Below are 18,196 nucleotides of genomic sequence, written 5' to 3'. Positions count from 1 at the left end.
CTTCCACGCGCCCACAGCAGAGCCTCGTTTCACGGCGATCCAAGGCATTTAGCGGGGAAGATAGGGGTTGGGCGCCATTCCAGCGGGCTGCAGCACTTCTGACTGGCTCCCTGAAGGCAGGCTCTGGAGTTTAGCGTCGTGCGGCTGACCCTAAACCTGGCTGTGCAACCGAAATGTGGGTTAAGGGTGCAGGGTATTCTCAACCATGACGTGCCAAGGAGAAGAATCTTGGTTTGACGATAGATTCCAGAATATCAGAGTGCACAAAAGTGTCAAAGCCGGCCCGTTATCCAGGCTCCTATGGTTCGATTTTTGTTTTGAATATGCGGTTCAAGCCTTAGAAGAGTAGTTCAGAATTAACCCAAGGATATATCCACCACGAACATCTTCCCGACACTTTGACAGTGTTTGGTGACCACGCTACTTAGATAGGGACGTAGATGGCTGAACAGAAGTGCAATATATATCAGAAACAACCACAAACCCTCATAATGAGATACTATTCTTCAAGGTAACCACCCTTGCCGGGTGTACATCACCACCGCGAACGGAACAATGGCGTCTTCACGATAAACAATCGTTTCCGGATATGCGACGTTTCCACCGTTTCGAAGAGTAACAGCCTCCACCTAGTATTAACAAGTCAGCATGCTTCATTCCGTAGATTCTTGGCCCATTACATACACTGTCAAATCCAGGGTCTGGCCGGGTCCGGTAGTTGTCAGGGTGTCGGAGGTACTGAGGTCTGTTGGTGACGACCCTGCAGATGAAGACAGCGTGAAGTGTAGAGTGGATGTGGTGGTTCTCAGCAAACATGTCCGCCTCTGAAATACCATCAGAACAGGATCTTTAAGAGTGGAAGTGGAACTTACTAGACGAAATAGTCGTCGAGTAGACCCCGTTTCCAAACATTGAACCCCCACCTAAAGGAATGGTTAAACATACATTCTCCTAGCTCTCTCACTTTGTACTTACGCCCTCTCGGGATTTTGAAAGAATGCTTGAGGATTCCACAAACTCCGCACTCGCTGTTGTCACAGGGCTCCAAGACTTGTCCCGTCTCGCCGATAAGACAGGCTCGACGGGTTCCGTGGTAGCGACGTTTGAATCTGGCCCCTCCCCGCCTACAGTACTCGTTGAATCGTCGTCCTTGGTTCGACTCCTCTAAATCGCTTTCTATGACGTGATATATAGACCTGACGGTTGCTTGTTTCTCAGGGTGTCGCCAGGAATTGTGAAAGGCATCACGAACTGGTTAAACGGGGTTAGATCTCTCCACTCTCAGGTACCATCGCGCGACGTCGAACTTACGATCTTGGTATAATTTGCTGCTCTCGCTCAAGCGGCGTAGCTCCTAAGCATAAAGTCTTAGTACCTGCAAGTGCCATTGAGAGATAGAACTCACTGGCACCATCTCGCCCACGAGAGAAGGAATCGCTGGGTCAAAGCAGGGACAGTGCTTGAACAGCGCGGCAACTAGTTTCCAAACCGGTGCTCAGCTCTGGATGAGGGCGTAGCCGGGTGCCGAGCGGCTTGAATTCTTGGACGAAAGGTGCGGAAGCCATATGAGGCAAATTTTGGGCCATATATATATAGAAATCGTAGTGTCTTGATTCAAAGTCGTTGCAAAAGGGTGTTGCACATCCCCATACGATGCCTTGGAGCACTGCTGCTACATCACAGTGCTGAGACTCTACGCTGAGCGAGAGGCCATTATTAAGGTTAGCTGTTCAGCATCTTACATAGCCATCCATCCTTATTAGGGGAGTGATTTAGGTAGCCTTTCTGTCGTTACGAATCACATTCTCTGGCACAGAATCGTGTCCGCTGCGTCAATCACGTTCCAGGACCAAACTATAGATGGTTTTCAGTCTCTTCAAAATCACACAGAATACCCCGTGACTCTTATTACTTATTCCCTGAGGGATAAACCATCCTAAGTCGGGATCATCAAATTCAACTGTGTCCTCTCTTACTGGCCGAAGTTAACAATGCTGTCAAACTCTCCTGCCAGCCAAGACCTTCCAAAAGATCTCATAGTTGCCCTCCTGCTTCGGGTCATAGATAGTAAATTTGGCGTCGTGCGGCTGACCTTAAATTTGGCTATGTGGCCGGGAGGTGGGTTAAGGGTGCAGGGTATTCTTAACTACCTAGTTATGGCGTGTGAAAGCGTCTTGACTGACTGGAGTTTTTTTCTTTCTTTTTTCTTGACATTCTGAGCGTTTAGGGTTGTAACAGTTATCTCATATGCAGGTCAAACTGGTGAAAAGTTCTTCAATATTACTGGTGCAGGACCCAAGAATATAGCCGCTACAAACCCCCAGGTCATTCTGATATTATTTGGCAAATACGCTGCTCAGATAGATAGATGCCCAGATAGCTTTGCAGAAGTATCACCCAAATCAGGATAACCACAAAGCCCTCATAACCAGAGACTATTCTTTAAGGTAGCCACCCTTGCCTACCTAGGTAGTGTACATGACCAGTTCTAAAAGACGCCATCACGTGCAGTTATCTGCGCCTCTCTCGCAGGTTAGGCACCAACGCATCTCCCCTCAGCTGACAGAATATGCCGAAGAGATTCTTCTTTCGACGAGGCTGTTGTCGGATTTTTCTCAAACACATCAGCATCGAGAGCATGCATTAACGCCAGCCTAAACCAGCCGGATCCCACCCAAGTGTGAACCGTCGCCATGTCATTCGGGGTCGGCTTCGGTGACATCGTCAAGGCGATAGGTCTAGCCAAACAAGTGGTAACGACGTATCGAAGCGCTCCAAATCAAGTGAAGGAACTAGCGGACGAGTAAGTTCCGTCAAAGCACACTCTTTATCATCATGTCCTGTCAGGATTCCATCTCATCCGGACAATAGGATCTCTGGATTGCTTGGTGTGCTAGAGGGAGCGTACGATATCCTCCGAAGAAGGGAACGTGACCTTGCCGAGTATCAAAAGAACACACTGTTGTCCACTCTTCAAGGCTACACGACCATCCTTAACAAACTCCGCAAAGTGTACAATGAAAATCACACCCTTGCTACTGACGCGTCGCATGGCATAGGAAGCCATACCCGGAAAATCGGCAAAAGGCTGGCATTCGAGCCGGGTGCCATCAAAGACTATCGGCAGGAAATCATTCACTACAATACCATACTTGGCAGTCTCATGGAGCTGTTGAACGCGTGCGTGAGACACTAGTCTGATTTAACGATCACTGTCCTGCTAAGTCTATTACCTAGTCCGGTTATTTTGGACACCCATCAAAAGGTTGAGACACTGGTAGAGTATAAGAGTGCGCAGGAGGATCAACAGCTCTTGGCCTGGCTCTCCCTACTGGATTTCGGCAATCAGCACACAGACAGATTAAGGAGACGGCAACTAGGGACAGGCACCTGGCTTGTCGTTTCAGAGCAATTCCAAGCCTGGCTTGATCAGCCGCAGACGACACTTCTTTGTCCTGGAATGCCCGGGGCTGGGAAGTCATTCATTGCTTCGATAACCATAGATTATTTGCACCGGGTCTATTCCCATGACAAGGAGACATGCATCACGTTCCTGCTCTGTGACTTCAACTCTCAGCAGGAGCAATGCCCTGAGGATCTTCTAGCTAATCTGTTGAAGCAACTGATACAAAGCCGGCCGATTCCGGCAGACTTGCAGGATCTGTTTTTACAATACAAGTCGAAGCCACCAGGATGCCGACCAATGATGGGCGAGTTGCTGGGTTGTCTAGCGACAGCAATAAGTTCATATGAGAGAGTCTTTCTCATTATCGACGCTCTAGACGAATACAAGACAGAAAATGGGACAAGACTTTTGGAGGAAATCTTCAGACTTCAAGATGCTTCCAGGCTGAGTGTTTTCGCCACTCTGAGACCCATTCAAGAGCTGCTTTCCATGTTCGAAGAGAGCGGGATTCCCCTTCATGTGCTTGAGATTCGCGCACATCAAGATGACGTTCACAAATTTCTTGACAGCAAGATCATGGACAACCTGCGCTTTCTCAAGAGACGACCACAAGAAGAAAGGGAAAAGACACAATTGGAAATCAAGACAAGAATCGGCCAAGCAGCTGATGGGATGTAAGTGATATGGCTGGATTGAAAACTGAGATAACCCGCTCACTGATAGTAATAGGTTTCTGCTGGCTTCATTATACCTCGACTCCATCATAAGATGCCGAACCGTATATGGCATTCGAAAAGCCATCACTGAGTTGCCCAAAGGCCCTGACGCATACGACAAGCTTTATGCCAACACCATGACCCGCATTCAGAGTCGCGACACCCGAGATCTGGCGATGCACGTTCTCTCTTGGGTTGCTTGGACCAAGAGACCTCTTACGGTTCGAGAGCTACAGCACGCTCTGGCAATCATTGACGGCGCTGAGATGCTTGACGAGGATAGCATCACGGATGCTGAGGATTTGGTCTCGTCATGCGAGGGCCTCCTCGTCTTGGACCCCAAAACCAACATCCTCAGGTTGATCCATTACACGATCCAAGAATATCTTGAGACCATTCGGGACACTTTGTTTCCAGACGTTGAAAATGACATATTACGTGTCTGTTTGGAGATAATTTCGTCCCCCGACTTTCAAAGTGGTCCTTGCCGAACAGATGCAGAGTTTGAGGAAAGGCTGAGACACTACCCGTTATATGACTATGCTTGTCGACACTGGGGAGACCACGCAAGCAAATCTGCAACGATGGATGAAGCGTTGTTTGCCTTCCTCCAGGAAGTTCCGAAAGTAGAGGCTGCAAGCCAAGGCCAGCTCACTTATCGGGGCCACTGCCGAAGTGTGCCAACTGGAGTGACTGGTCTACACCTGGCTGCCCTCTACGGCCTGGATGAGATAGCGAGCCGCTTAGTATCCAACGGCCACGGAGCGAACCAACGGACATCATATGGCGAGTCACCTCTATTCTCAGCAGCGGCTCGCGGGTTTCAATCTATAGTTGCGATTCTTTTGCGACATGATGCTGAAGTGGACTCTCCCAACATTTTTGGCCGAACCGCCCTATCCGTTGCAGCAGAACATGGACAACTGGAAATTGCCAAGACCCTGATCAGCCATGGAGCAAGTGCCGGTCTGACAGATGACTTTGGCCGGTCCCCCATCTCTGATGCCTCTGAGGCTGGTCATGAGGCGGTGGTAAGCTATTTGCTACAACACTGTCCAGGTGTCCAAGCAGACCAGGCCGAGAAATCTGGCAAGACAGCACTCTGGAGGGCAGCTTCCAAGGGACATTGGGGGGTGGTGAGGCTTTTGGTCGCTCACGGAGCCGACATCGATACCCATATTCGAGGTATTCCGACTCCGATTAGCTGGGCTGCGCAAAAGGGTAACAAAGACGCCACCGACTGTTTAACTACCATGGGTGCGAACATCAACTTGGTTGACCAAGAGGGCCGGACACCACTATCCTACGCAGCCGAGGAGGGATTCTCGTTCATTGTGGAAATCCTGCTTGTTAAGGGGGCAGACCCGAGTCTCGCAGATGAGGATGGATGGACGCCTTTAACCTGGTCATGTGACTCTGGCAAGCTCGATGTGGTGTCTCTGCTCCTTCAATACGGGCACCCAGATATTCTGCGCCATACGGATCGTTTTGGTCAAACGGCTCTGTCCATCGCGAGCCGCACAGGACATGCGGCTATAGTGAAAGTTCTTCTCGAGCGGGATTCAGAGCGGACGGTCATCAACATGCCCGACGAATCGGGCTGGACACCACTCATACACGCTGCCAAGCACGGCAGCAGAGAGATCATCGACCTACTCCTGGGATCGAATGGTAACGCTACTGCCCAAGATTGTGCTGGCAAGACGGCTCTGCATTGGGCAGCAAGGCTCGGCAACGTAGCCGTAGCACTGTCGCTCCTCGATGCCGGTGCACTTGTCAACGCCACAGACGGCGCAATGCGGACGCCGTTGTGGTACGCCACGAAGTACGGACAGGTGGAGGCCGTGGAAGCCTTGTTGAATGCACATGCCGTCGTGGATATCGCAGACTCGCTGGGGAGGACGCCGTTGCAGTTGGCCATCGAGAATGGGCATGATAGGATCGCAGAACTTCTGCTCGACCACAAGGCAGAATTGGGGGCCTCAAAAGCCACCGAATGGGTATTTCTGCACGTTTTATCGCTCACCGCTTCTCTGAAGGTGCGGGAACACGTACTCCGTGTGGTTTCAGATGCAGGGAGGGACGCCGACGTGCTCGGATTGGGCATCTTGTTCGCGTGATTCGTCTTGTGAATGGTGGCGTCTGCGAGCACAGCCGCAATCACTGTGGTCGGGCGTCTGGCGTCGGGGACGTCGGAATGCTTCACGTGAATCTTCAAGCCCGTCAGGTAGTTATAAAGTAGATATTCCCTTTCGAATGCAGCTTTCTGTTTTTTAATTCTACCACCACATTCAACTCTCACCCGGAGACATTGTCTCCCTACCGCCCCCTTTTTATGGAGATACGCGATACCCTGAGTGCGCACCAACAGGGTCGACTTTGTTGCTACTGCGTCCGAGGCAACATTGATCTTGACCCGGGTCCACTGCCAACTTGTGGTTACTGCGTCCGAGGCAGCCTTGATCCTGAACCGGGTCCATTGCTAACTTGTTGCCACGGCGTCCGAGGTAGCCTTGATCCTGACCCGGGTCCATTGCTAACTTGTTGCCACGGCGTCCGAGGCAACCTTGATCCTGACCCGGATCCATTGCCAACTTGTTGCTACTGCGTCCAAGGCAACGATCTCCGGGCTCAGTTAACCCATCAAGGGCCGGGCTGCAACGTCCGAGGCAGCATTGATCCTGACCCGGGTCCATTGCCAACTTGTTGCTACTGCGTCCGAGGCAGTCTTGACCCTAACTCGGGTCTACTGCCAATGATTGTGGGTCACTCTGCCTACGGCTAAGATGGATACTGTCCAGAACCCCCCAGGGTGGTATTGCGTAAGTTTTCCGACGCGTTGGGAGTTCCTCGCTTGAAAGGCAACATGCTGATACAGGTACCGCCAGCGTTGCAATCCGCCCAGATTTTATGATTTTGCCATTGAAGTTTGCCGAGGTTGCGATACCTCTCTAAATGGCGATACCTCTCTAAATGGCGAAACCTCTCTAAATGGCGAAACCTCTCTAAATGACGACACCACTAAGAAAACAACAAAAACAAAAAACAAACCCCCAGCGGTTGACGGGCATCTCTACGCGATGCTGGGGATCAATTCGCAGCACATGGAACTCGCATGCGGAGCCAAGACCTGTCATGTTACTTGAGAGAGAGCTAGAGTCGGGTTTCATGGTGATGGAAACAGGCTTTGATGATGATAGACATGGATGATGTCTAATGGGTGACGAGGACACAGCGATATTACTTTAGGTAGTATCAGGTAGATCAATAGGTACTCACTCTATGGTTGAATTCATAATTGATGATTGTGCAACTTCTTTTCAGGACGGCGATTAAGACCAGACGGTACGTGTATTCGGTCCATTGCTCCCAAACCAGCGTATTCGTGTTGTTTCTCTTTGTGTCTGCCCCTGAATGATCTATTGCTTCTGTGCGTAGTCGTGGTCACGCTTCCGTACAACGGAGGCCCGTAAGTCTTCTGAATTCGGTTTACGTACCTATGTACTCTGTATTCCTGCAGGAAGTAGTCAGCAAATGCGAAGGGCACAGGTTCCCACCCGTTCCCGTCCTGCCCTTTGCCTGTTGACCAGCTTCCAAAGCTATCTGAGGGAAGAGAAAACAGCCTTGATCTATTGCTGTTTTCCGCTTTGATGGAAACCCTCGTCGAGGGCCAAAAATAGCTTGCTTGACCGGCTGCGGCCATAACAGCCCTGTCGGTGGGTAGGCAGGGCAGATTTCAGGACATGCTACAAAGGGGTTATAGACTGACTATTATGTTTAAACTCAAACTATACTAGTAAAAGTTAATTAATTGGCCGAGATATTGTATTTAAGCTCTGATACAATTAGACTCAACAATGCTCTCTGGCATTGGGCCCAGCGGCTCTTTTAGGAGCATCGCCAAATTCACTATGCTATTAAACTCTCTTGCCAGCCAGAACCTTCTGAAAGATCTCGTAGTTACCCTCCTGCTTCGGGTCATAGACAGCAAACCAGACCTCACGCCACCAGTTTCCATGAAACTCCTTCTCACGAAGCACCTCCAACCAGCAATGGGCAACGTCCTCGGGTGGGTTCGCGTACACGCCACATCCAAATGCCCCAAGAACAAGGGAGCGGTGTCCGTTTCGAGCCGCGATCCTAAGGGCTAGTCTCATTTTGTTCTTGGTGATATTGCGGTCCTCATCCTTTCCGAAAACTGGCTGTTCAATGCCGCCCCTTAGCTTGAAGGTGTGAATCCTGGGATGGTGGAGGGCCGCGATGGTTACGGCACTGACGACAGGGAGGTTTTTGGGAGAAGCCTCTCTCATGAGACGATGTGCATGAGCCAAGTCATGACGAAAGATAAGAACGTAGGGGCTGTAAAGCGCTTCTTGCCCAGAGAACGGATAGAGATTTCTATTCAGGCTCAGAGACAGAGAGCTACGGTAGCACAGCGCTTCTTCTTGAGCCATACGACCGTTGAGAAATCCACCACAGGGCTTTAGCCGGTTCGCAAAGTTGAGGATGGCCACATACGGACTGGTCATTCGAGGATCGGGAGGGCTAGCTTTGAGGGCCTCCGACAGACGGATGGCAGCGTTGAGAGTATCCTCGTTGATGACTCTAATGGTAGCCGGCTGAGGATACGAAGGGCAGTAATTGGGATCTAGGCGATGAAGAGTCTCGAGTGAGTATTTGCGCGCAGTGTGGGCGGCGGCTGTGGTCTGGAGCTGGCCCAGTAGATTAGGCAGAAGCCCCAAGGTCTCTTGTGCGACATTTTTGAGGATGTCCTGTAGAGACTGAGGTCTGTTTTGCCCCATTCTGTCTTTATATGTGATGTAGCGATGGACTTGACAGGCGATGAGATATGGCGAGGAGATTGATTGCAATGTGTGAGTTTGGTAAACAAAGATGTCTGAGCAAAGAGAGGGGAAGCGCTCGCCTTAAGCTTAGGCAGCTGCAGGCTGCAGGCGGCAGGTTGCACACAAACGTGGTTGTACATGTTTGCATTACCATCCAAAAATTGATTAGCTGACATTAAGAGATAAATGGTACATATGAATCATTTAATCATCATTGGAGATGATATTGCACAAGGAAGTTGGACAGTGCTTCACAGGTATGTGATACCAAAGATGAGTAGATTCCACACGTGACATCCTTCCAGCCTCACTGTTGGCACATAGACAAACACTCTCTTGCGTCGCCGTCTGTGAATCAGATCAACTTTATGAGATGACCAGATCCTGCGTCATACTCCTCACAAGGTAGCTCAGCCTTTCCCTTTGGCGACTTGAATGCGTCGTACGCCTCGTCAAACTTCCTCGTGTCATTGCGAACAGAACCACTGACAAAAGCATGCCCACACCGCGTATACACTCCCGGTCGTCCCATGACACCCTGGACAATAATCCCTCTAATCTCTGAACTGACATTCCACCTGTCTTCAAATGAATTTGGATACTGAACGTCAAACAGAGGTACGAAAAAGAGCCGCTCAGCGCCGACAACGTCTGGCGAGTCAATATTAGCGGCTCTACCGTGCTCCTCCATTCCCTTTCCCCGCAGACGACATGACTTTGCATCGCCTTCGACTGTGATGGGGTTAAGAACGCAGCGCATGCGAAGATACCCGACGACCTTCTCACCACGATGCTCATCAGCCACTCGACGAAGACTGACCTCGGTGATGGAACATAGCGAGCTGACATCGTATCCATCGTAAATGTTGACTTGCTGTAGATGCACCGCTCCGTTGAGTGATGCCCAAGACCACGTTGGAGCAAGATCATTACGAGGTGTTCGGTCGGCTTGTAGATTCTGCACGACCCACGCAAGTTGTATCTCCATTTTGGGCCTCCATAGACCGACACAGTACTCCATCTTGAGTTCATCTCGTAGATGGTTGGCTACGCCTGAGATGGCGATCAACTTGTCTCCGAGGAATGTCAAGCCACACGCTGAGTAGGTGTTGACAATGGTTCCCCACTGTCCCAAGCCCTCATCCACTGTCTTTGCAGGTGCCAGCAATGCCGATCCCTGCTTGCATCCAAATGTCATCGGCCTCGCCTCATATCGGGACCAGGCAGTTGTGCCATGAGGGAGTGACTCGCAAGCGGTTGATTCAGCACAGTCCCAGATGACTTGGTTGAATGCAAAGTGCGCGATACGAGGCGACAACATGCGTTCCTGGGCAACCCATGATCGCAGATTGAGAGGAGCTTCGTCAACCGCTTCGGCGAAGTATCCCTGATCCACGAGATGGAATCGGCCTTTGATGGCTTCGGTGTCGATGCCAACTACCTCTGACTGTACGAGGTGGGGATCTCTCTCCTGGAATAAACCTCCGAAGCTGTTGATCGAGGCTGTTGCTGCGATGTTGAACAAGGCATATTTGTACACCTCGAGCATGGTGCTTGCTTCCTTCTGCCAATCTTCATCTGAGTTTTGAATGATACACAGCGAATCAATCCAGATATACTTGGTTCCCAGGCTTCTGACCACTTGGATTGCATCTTGAAACGTCTCTGGCAGCTCGAGGAAGGGGATGTCGTCTTTCAAGACTTTGATGTTTTCGGTGGTGAGCTTCAAAATCTCGGCACCTCCCCAGCAGTGACTGAGAGAAACAAATGGTTCGGAGATGTCTGTTTCGGAAGATTCCACAAGTCTTAAGCTGTCTTGCTCGACTTGGATAAGCCGGGTGGGAACCCAAGCAGGACCGGAGCTTGAAGGACAAGACTGATGTTCAGTGCGACATTTCTCCAGACAGTCTTTCACAAAGTTCAAACTCTCTGTTGAACCGGTGCTTGGGCTCCTGGGATTCGGTGCTTCTAAACAGCCTTAGGTAGCTCGCCAACAGGAATATCGGACAACATTTTACACACCTTCATCTTGGGCCTTTTCAAAATGCATCCGAGCCCCCCCAAGGGACGTCCCATCAAACTTTGCCAAGGCTCGGAACCAGGGACCGCCTTTTTTCTTGTTAGCCAGAATCCCATGGCTGTAGTGAATCTGCAAGACCAAGTCCCCTTGCAGCCTAGGTTTGTTATCTTTGACGATCTCTCGGAGGATGCCTCGGCAGCTATAACAGCGCTTAGCCTTCGCTTCAAGGCCAGAGAGGGAAATGTCGTATTGGAAGGTAGCAACCAGGAACTCTAGTCGGCTAGACTCCTTCTGTAGGGACATGGGCTGTCTGAAGACGGCCTTGCACTCTTGGCACAACATTTTCGTACTTGATACGGAAAAGAGGGGAAGGCATGGAAGGCGGTGGGGATCAAGAGGCCTCCGCTCATTTCGTTGGTGGTCTGCGATCGTCCACTGAGGCGTTTGTGTGACGGAGCTACGTATGCATGCATAATAGTGTATGCTCGCCGTGCATAACTAGACTCCAAGCATGTGAGATATTCAGGTAAACGATCAGACCGTAAGGTAAACTAGATGCCGTATACAGCATTATAATAGGGATCGAGAATGGCCTCCATTGGCCAGGAAAAACTTGCCAGGTATTGGCGTTCGACGGACATTAGCTTAGGCTACTGTTTTCAATTTGAAGCACTATTCAAGGCATCGACAGTGAATCAAAACTAGCTCAGCGTTATAAGACAGTACAAGAAACACGCTCATGCAAACTTCCACCCTATCCAACTACTCTCCACATCATCAGTCTTAGTATCCAAAGAACACAACAGCCAAGGCAACTCCAACAGTAAGCGCAAAGTTATGTCCAAGTCCAGCGGCAGCGTTGTCACTATCCCCACTCTCATTCTTAATAATGAAGCTAGGCTCATAGTCATTGACTCGAGTATTGTTAGTCTTGCCGTCCCAGCAGTACTTGTCAAAGCAAGTCTGGCATGCATCAGGAACAGTCTCTCCGGCCTTCCACCAGCTTCGGCTCATGATGGCACAGGCAACGCAAACGGGCCAGTCCTTGTTCACAGTGCCGTTGCCTTGGGTGGCCGAGTTGAAGCCGTTTGTGATGATCTGGTCGCGCTGTGTGATGCTATAAGATGGCGTGAATGTCGAGACGTTACTAGAGGCCGTGTAGGGTGCATTCGGTACGTAGACAACAATGGGCGGCACAACCTGTCCTCTGGAGAGTGTAAAGTTGTTGGCGTCGCAGCCAAACATGGTAGGACGTTGGTTAAGGCCGTTGTTGATGAAAGTCTCGGCAGAAGGCACAGGAGGGAACAGGGTACCGTTGCCAATATCCTCCAGAGAACGGTCATAGGAAGCTCGCAGAGCAGTGCCGTTTGGCCAGTTGTATGTAGTATCGGCAGACGAGTCGACAGCAAAGATGATGTCCACACCACGATTGGGCTGAATCAACGGGTGCAGGGGAATATTCTGCAGATCCTCACCACCGTCTACCAGCGAGAGTTGGAAATCCTTGCTGTTGGGGTTCGTGTCGGGGTTCCAGCCTCGGAACGGGTTAGGTGCGTACTGGGCAATGTCATTCTCATCGTCGCTGAGACCCTTGAGGATGTTCTCAAGAGCATCTGTGATGAAAGATGGGATACCAGAGTCCTCGCCAAGAGCGGAGACGTTTTGAAGCAGAAACTGGTTGAAGAGAGATGAAGAAGTACCCATGACAAAGCCAAACTGATCAAATCCGCGTACACATTTTCCATTGCGCGAAATGGAACCATTAGTGAAGTTGGACGCCAACCAACGCAGCGGAGCAAATCCGTAAGTGGTAGGATCCCAGGTGCCAAGCTCGTAAGGGTTAAACTCGAAGACGGTGGCGTTCAAGGATACAATAAAGTCTCCAGGAGCTCTTCCGTCGGCAACAAGAATCGGGAAAGGCGTGTCGGCATCCTTGAAGGCGGACGTATCCTGGATTGAAGAAAACGTATACGCGGGACCACCTTGATCGGCATTGATGAGCTGATACGACAGGGCACGGCCCCAGTAATCGGTGATGGAAGTGTCCCAGCCCTCACTCTTGTTGCCAACGTCGGTCGCAATCTCAGACCAGTAATCGACCGTGTTCAAAGCTCCAATACCACTCTCCTTTGGTCCCTTGAAAATAGATCGGTCAAATCGCCAGTTGGAAGAGTCTTCTTCGCCCTTTTGCAGATCGGGGATGGTGGAGAAGTTGTTGGCAAACATTGACCCCACGAGCCAGCCACCACCGGATAGCCCGGCAAGGTAAGTCGACGCCTGCAAAAGCCCGCTGACGGCGCTGTCGTGTCCGTTACGTGAGTCGGCAGCTGACAGGAACCCGGCTCCGTTCATCAGGGCGCGATAGCCACCGCCAGAGACTGCGATGCCAATGTTGGGGATGGCTGTGGTGTTGTCGCGGTTCCTGTCAAGGTAGGAACTCGCGTTGAAGTTGGGGATGGCGGCATTCTCAAGAAGCTTACGCAGAGGATCAAAGGTGTTGTTTCTGCGGACAGAAATCCACGAGGTTTCCTCATCCGAGAGAGCATCTGCTGAGCGAATGGTAGGTCGCGTGCGAGGACAGTCGACAACCTCTGGAGAGTAGCCACCACTGGGAGAGTCGGGAAGAGCTCGGATCTGCAAATCCGTAGATACCGCATAACGAGGTTCGTTTCCGAGGGCTGCCGCTTCAAGACGGAGAATGTGCAGGGCGAAAATCGCCGAGACGGACCATAGCTGGACCATGACGGTGAAGCCCAGTGGGATGATGTGAGAAAACGGATGATGTGGAAATACCGCAAAGCAAAGGATATGTATTAGAAATATGCCAAAAGATTGTAAAGAAGAGTGAAGAGAAAAAAAATTGGTGAGATGATCTTTTGGAGTTTGACAGGCTCCCTCATATATTGATCAACTCCGAGGACCCTCCCTTCAAAAACGGACCCTTCTTAAGGACCGAAAGTTAGATGCAAGCAGAGCTAGTGTCTCATAAAAGGCCCTCAGCTCCCAATGTCAACAAATACGCGTAAGCCAATCCAGGAATCAACCAGGGTCCTACACAACCGCCAATTCGTCGAGCCCTGTCTCACAGTCCCCACATGCATCATGATGTCAGCATCAGCCGAGATCCGATATTACTTACGCGTGGGCCAATGGAAAATTCGCCGCTCTACGTCTGACATTCCGTGATCCGAGCTCCCGGGGCAGAATCTCTCGAATGTGTGCTTATTTTTTGTGGCTCAGATCAAGTCAGCCTCACCGGCTTTTCCGATTGTGGCAATTGTCATAAGACGTTGGAGAAATCAAGAGTGGCTTGGAACAGACCTGGTCTAATAATATTTGCTGGGATGTTATAGGTGAGTCCGTAAGTTATCTCAGATGCTATCACGCCTGATTTTATCTGGAATCTCAATTCTACACCAATCGAGACTTGACAGAGTGAATATCATAAAACAACTGGAGGTTTATTGGAGGCTGGTGCGGTTGTAAAACTTGAATTAAGCGTGAAACAATGGAATACTGAAGTCCTACCCGACACTGTCATTGTCTGCGTTTCCCTTCACCTTGGTTGACTCCTTCTTGCCAACTTCTCCATCACTAGCATCCTCTCCTCAGTCATCCTCCCCGGAATCATCATCAGACTCGGATGTGTCATGCGAACCGGAATTCACATGCGGTTCAGACTCGTCAACCAAAACCACGCCAATCTCGCGAAGCTCCTTTCTGTAGTCTTCGTCCACTGCCTTGTGCTCCCTGCGAATTTGACGGCGAACTTGGCGCATCCTAGGGTGCCAATGAAGCTGCAAGAAGTCCTCGATAGAGAGATTCTGGTTCGAGAATTCTTGCTCAAACCCTTGGCACAGATCGTTAAGTTTTTCGATCAAGATTGGGTCCTCGTCAAGCATGGCATCCCATTCCTCTTCCTCTTTTACCTCCTGGAACCTCTCCCTAGAGTATATGGGCCACTCACGACACTGTGGTAAGTGGCTGATACTTAGGGCCTCCATGGTCAGAACACGGATGATTGATTTCGCGAGGTAAGTTACGTCCACATCACTAGCAATAATGCTGAGATATGCAAGGAGATACATGGCCAGGGCGGGTTGGTGTGCGAAAGATATGGTTCGGATGTGTGACCGAACGGGCACGCCCATATAACTCAGTGACGAGGCCACAATGTGGTGCAGAGGCCGTGATAGCTCCTCAGTAGTGCAGGGACAAGGAATAATGGACTGCACAGTGCTATGTAACAAAGCTGAGAGCAGTGGAACACACTTTTTTGGCAGTTCATGCTGCGGCCGGTTTAAGAAACAGCCGCGAATCCACCATCCAAAATTGCAAGCCAGGTCATGAGCAGCAGAGATCCCCAAGGAATTGGCGCTACCTCGGCATCTCTAGGGTCGTCTAAGAGATGGAAGATTCCTTGCTGAACACGGCCCGAAAGTTGGGTTTCCGTCAAAGGATCCAGACCCTTGTGGAGTATCTTTACGACACCGCTTTGATGAAGCGACTGCAGCCTGTCCCAGATCGCGGGGGCTGTGATGTCAGGTAGTTCGTTTGGAGAGACCCCAAGATCTCGAAGCTCTGATTCAGAGAGGTAGTTCAATGCCAGTTGTTGTAGCCGCTCTCGCCTCTGCGCAAGGTGCTCAAGCAGAGCTATCTTAGCTTTCCGAAAAACTCCAAGTCCGGGCGGGTCGGCGATCAAATCGAGTCCCATGGGGCAGTCTGTCTCAAGAAGCAGCTTGATGGCAGTAGAGCAGCGGCAGCTGGAGCACAAATCTGGCCCACCGGGCTTCTGGCAGGCGTGCTCGCTAAACGCTAGTGCATCCATCAAAGGCGTATTTCCTGCTGCATCAGGCTGGTTCACCAGGCGGCGTGTGGCCTCTTCCTCGAGCAAGAGTCGGAGACCAGTTTCCCAGTTCAAGCAAAAGTGCACGATGTTTTGTCCAAAAAGGTCGGTCTCGCGCAAATACTCTGCAAACCTGATACTTTCGATAAGCTCCATGAGTTTTGCTTCATCTCGTTTTGCCACGGCCAGAAAAAGGGGTTTATAGCCCAGCCCTGTTCACCGTCAGCCATCATCTTGTTCGCACATTTCGCGCAATCAGGGATAAGTACCTTCCATAATGTCAGGGCGCTCTTGCAGCACATCTACAAACCAGCGCTTTGAGTGATTGGTGAGAGTGCTTTCATAGTCTTGTTCAAGATCAAACTGCGACTCGGAGTTCGCAAGAACATCATAGACTGGACCCAGAGTCACGTATCTATGCTTTCTTAAGACAAATTGCATCATCGAGCTGGTTCCAGTTACTTAGAGAGCTAGGGACGTTGGGTTGATTCGGCATACCTGTCGGAGTCGGTACCTGCATAGACATTGACGCCTACCTGTTGCAGGAACCGTAATATCATCTTGAGGCCCTCAGGGCCGTCAGAGCTCTTTGTAGCCCCTACCCTTCCCATCCAATCCTTATAGCTCTGCAAATCTTGTCAAGTCCGGGTATGCAGTTCTTCTAGAGAGTGAACCTACCAGAACGCATAGATGGGCGACATTACGACCAAACTTGTCAACGTCAAAGGGCGACGCCTTCCCAGAACTGTAAGCGAGTTGTAGTCCTTTGATATCCTCCTGGACGAGTGTTTTTAGGTCAATTCCAAAGCGTTTATATCCGTCGTCATTGAAGACGCCGAAGGCTTGACTCGTTTCCCTGATATTGTATGTTCGCAGCGAGTGTGTTGTTAAAGAGCTGCCACATTGATAATCGCGCTGCAAAGAGAAGCTGAGAACCTTGGAGAGGAGGAAGCGCAAGCCAGTGTAAGTGATGGTGGTCTTTGTACACCTCTTGTAGAAACAGCACCCGGGCTGATGATGTCCCTTCGACATTGACTGGTAAGAAATGGCTAGACCTCCCCAAAATCGATACGTCGTTAGTGGCTGTTGTCTTATTTTGTCTTTCTGTCCCTGGCAGGGACAAATTCCCGTGGCGGTATCTTGAATGCATTTCATTTCGATCATGGAGTTTCTCAAGTACCGTGGAATGTCCTTTTGTTGTGATATGCCAGCGGTCTGGGATTGCCGACCAAGTCGAAGACCTTCTGCCTGCTCCTTTCATTAGAGCAAACACTATGACTCTTTGGAATACTTACGATTGCATCCAGCTTTCCTGAGACCACGAGGCTAGTATCTTTGACCAGTGTCTGGCTGTTGGATGCCAGGGCCTTTCGTTCCTCAAGTCCAGTCGAAATTGCCGTGAGCCTTTCTTCTGTCTGTTGAGTAGACACTTCAACTCTCTCAACTTTGGATTCGATTCTCGTTAAAAAGCCCGCCGTAACCAAGTGGTTATCCTGTACGGCGGTTCTGAACGCCTCGAGATCGTCACCGACACTCACACCAACATGTCTGTCGAGATTAGAAGATGTGATTTGATGAGAAGGCTATCCTTACAGGATCAACGCTTGAATAACAGTTCCCAGGGCTCCCGTGGCTTTGAGGAGCTGATCTTGAATCTGAGTCAACTTCTTCCGTTGGAACGGGTAGGTGATGACTGATTTTGACTTGTCCCACTTGCGTGCCACATCCGAAGCGCCATCAACCTTCTTCAAATTTTCGACGAGTTCCTTTAGAGCCCGAAGCTCACCTTCGCAAGATCCTAGTGCTAGGACAACGAGATCGGTAGCTTGGGCATGGCGGCTACTTAGTGTCGACGCACTCGGCCGAATGAGCTCGATGTATCTGCGAAGCAGGCTCAGTAGCTCAGAAGCGCGTTTCAAGTCATCGTCTCGATCTTTGATAGCGCTGAAGTATGTGTCGAGGCCACTACAAATAGTAATGCCTAGAGAAACGATGCCAGCAACGCCGCTAGCTATGGAGAATGGATCAGCCATGTTCGGCGCTTGGCCTAGAGAGCAGGTGGCCGTTTACCACGGGATAAAACGTGGAAAGCCTCAAAGGTTGTAGTCGAAGAATGCATTATGTCAAAATATGCCGAAACTCTTGGCAGATGGTTGGGCATACATGCATGTGTCAGCCAAATTGAGGCTGAGGGCTCGTTTCTGCCAAGGCAGACATGCATTTCATACGCAAAGTCCAGCTGGGCTGTGTTGGTGGTGACATTGTAGACCAGGCCAGCAATCAGAGCCCGGCATTTCAACATAAATTCACCCTCTAACCGCCCATCTGCAAGCCACGTTGGGCCTGGCTGTTTTCAAGGCCAAT

At 50.5% G+C, this 18,196-nt stretch overlaps 6 protein-coding genes across 6 annotated transcripts; all 6 read right to left on the bottom strand.

The window, feature by feature from the left end:
- Nucleotides 1-506: 506 nt before the first annotated feature.
- NECHADRAFT_80791 (uncharacterized protein) lies at nucleotides 507-1,414 on the bottom strand (the record flags this gene model as incomplete). The annotated part of the gene is made up of 6 exons (XM_003050940.1): nucleotides 507-629; nucleotides 685-824; nucleotides 873-923; nucleotides 976-1,176; nucleotides 1,312-1,354; nucleotides 1,406-1,414. 6 exons carry the CDS (start codon nucleotides 1,412-1,414, stop codon nucleotides 507-509), a joined length of 567 nt encoding a protein of 188 aa, XP_003050986.1.
- Nucleotides 1,415-5,806: 4,392 nt separating this feature from the next.
- On the bottom strand, nucleotides 5,807-6,088 carry NECHADRAFT_18928 (uncharacterized protein; the record flags this gene model as incomplete). Its single annotated transcript, XM_003050939.1, has 1 exon — nucleotides 5,807-6,088. A coding segment is annotated over one exon (282 nt), but the record flags the coding sequence as incomplete, so codon positions are not given.
- Nucleotides 6,089-7,931: 1,843 nt separating this feature from the next.
- NECHADRAFT_104577 (uncharacterized protein) lies at nucleotides 7,932-8,954 on the bottom strand. The gene has a single exon (XM_003050938.1). The coding sequence runs from the start codon at nucleotides 8,922-8,924 to the stop codon at nucleotides 8,040-8,042; it is 885 nt and encodes a 294-aa protein (XP_003050984.1). The 5' UTR covers nucleotides 8,925-8,954; the 3' UTR covers nucleotides 7,932-8,039.
- An 874-nt stretch (nucleotides 8,955-9,828) lies between these two features.
- On the bottom strand, nucleotides 9,829-10,869 carry NECHADRAFT_3490 (uncharacterized protein; the record flags this gene model as incomplete). The annotated part of the gene is made up of 1 exon (XM_003050937.1): nucleotides 9,829-10,869. A coding segment is annotated over one exon (1,041 nt), but the record flags the coding sequence as incomplete, so codon positions are not given.
- Nucleotides 10,870-11,630: 761 nt separating this feature from the next.
- Nucleotides 11,631-13,931, bottom strand: NECHADRAFT_61439 (uncharacterized protein). Its single transcript, XM_003050936.1, has one exon. It carries the CDS (start codon nucleotides 13,726-13,728, stop codon nucleotides 11,770-11,772), a length of 1,959 nt encoding a protein of 652 aa, XP_003050982.1. The 5' UTR covers nucleotides 13,729-13,931; the 3' UTR covers nucleotides 11,631-11,769.
- A 663-nt stretch (nucleotides 13,932-14,594) lies between these two features.
- NECHADRAFT_80786 (uncharacterized protein) lies at nucleotides 14,595-17,865 on the bottom strand (the record flags this gene model as incomplete). The annotated part of the gene is made up of 7 exons (XM_003050935.1): nucleotides 14,595-15,215; nucleotides 15,368-16,044; nucleotides 16,102-16,280; nucleotides 16,331-16,458; nucleotides 16,511-17,080; nucleotides 17,128-17,380; nucleotides 17,426-17,865. The coding sequence occupies 7 exons, from the start codon at nucleotides 17,863-17,865 to the stop codon at nucleotides 14,595-14,597; spliced, it is 2,868 nt and encodes a 955-aa protein (XP_003050981.1).
- Nucleotides 17,866-18,196: the final 331 nt, after the last annotated feature.

The sequence above is a fragment of the Fusarium vanettenii genome (genome assembly GCF_000151355.1).
Source record: "Fusarium vanettenii 77-13-4 chromosome 5 genomic scaffold NECHAsca_5_chr5_3_0, whole genome shotgun sequence".
In the NCBI taxonomy this organism is placed as follows: domain Eukaryota; kingdom Fungi; phylum Ascomycota; class Sordariomycetes; order Hypocreales; family Nectriaceae; genus Fusarium; species Fusarium vanettenii.
The sequence above is the reverse complement of the archived record's forward strand: the minus strand, read 5'-3'. Positions and strand labels throughout refer to the sequence as shown.

Bases quoted from the DNA above. Each gene is read 5' to 3' on its own strand.
- NECHADRAFT_104577 (XM_003050938.1), bottom strand. From the start codon at position 8,924: ATGGGGCAAAACAGACCTCAGTCTCTACAGGACATCCTCAAAAATGTC.
- NECHADRAFT_61439 (XM_003050936.1), bottom strand. From the start codon at position 13,728: ATGGTCCAGCTATGGTCCGTCTCGGCGATTTTCGCCCTGCACATTCTC.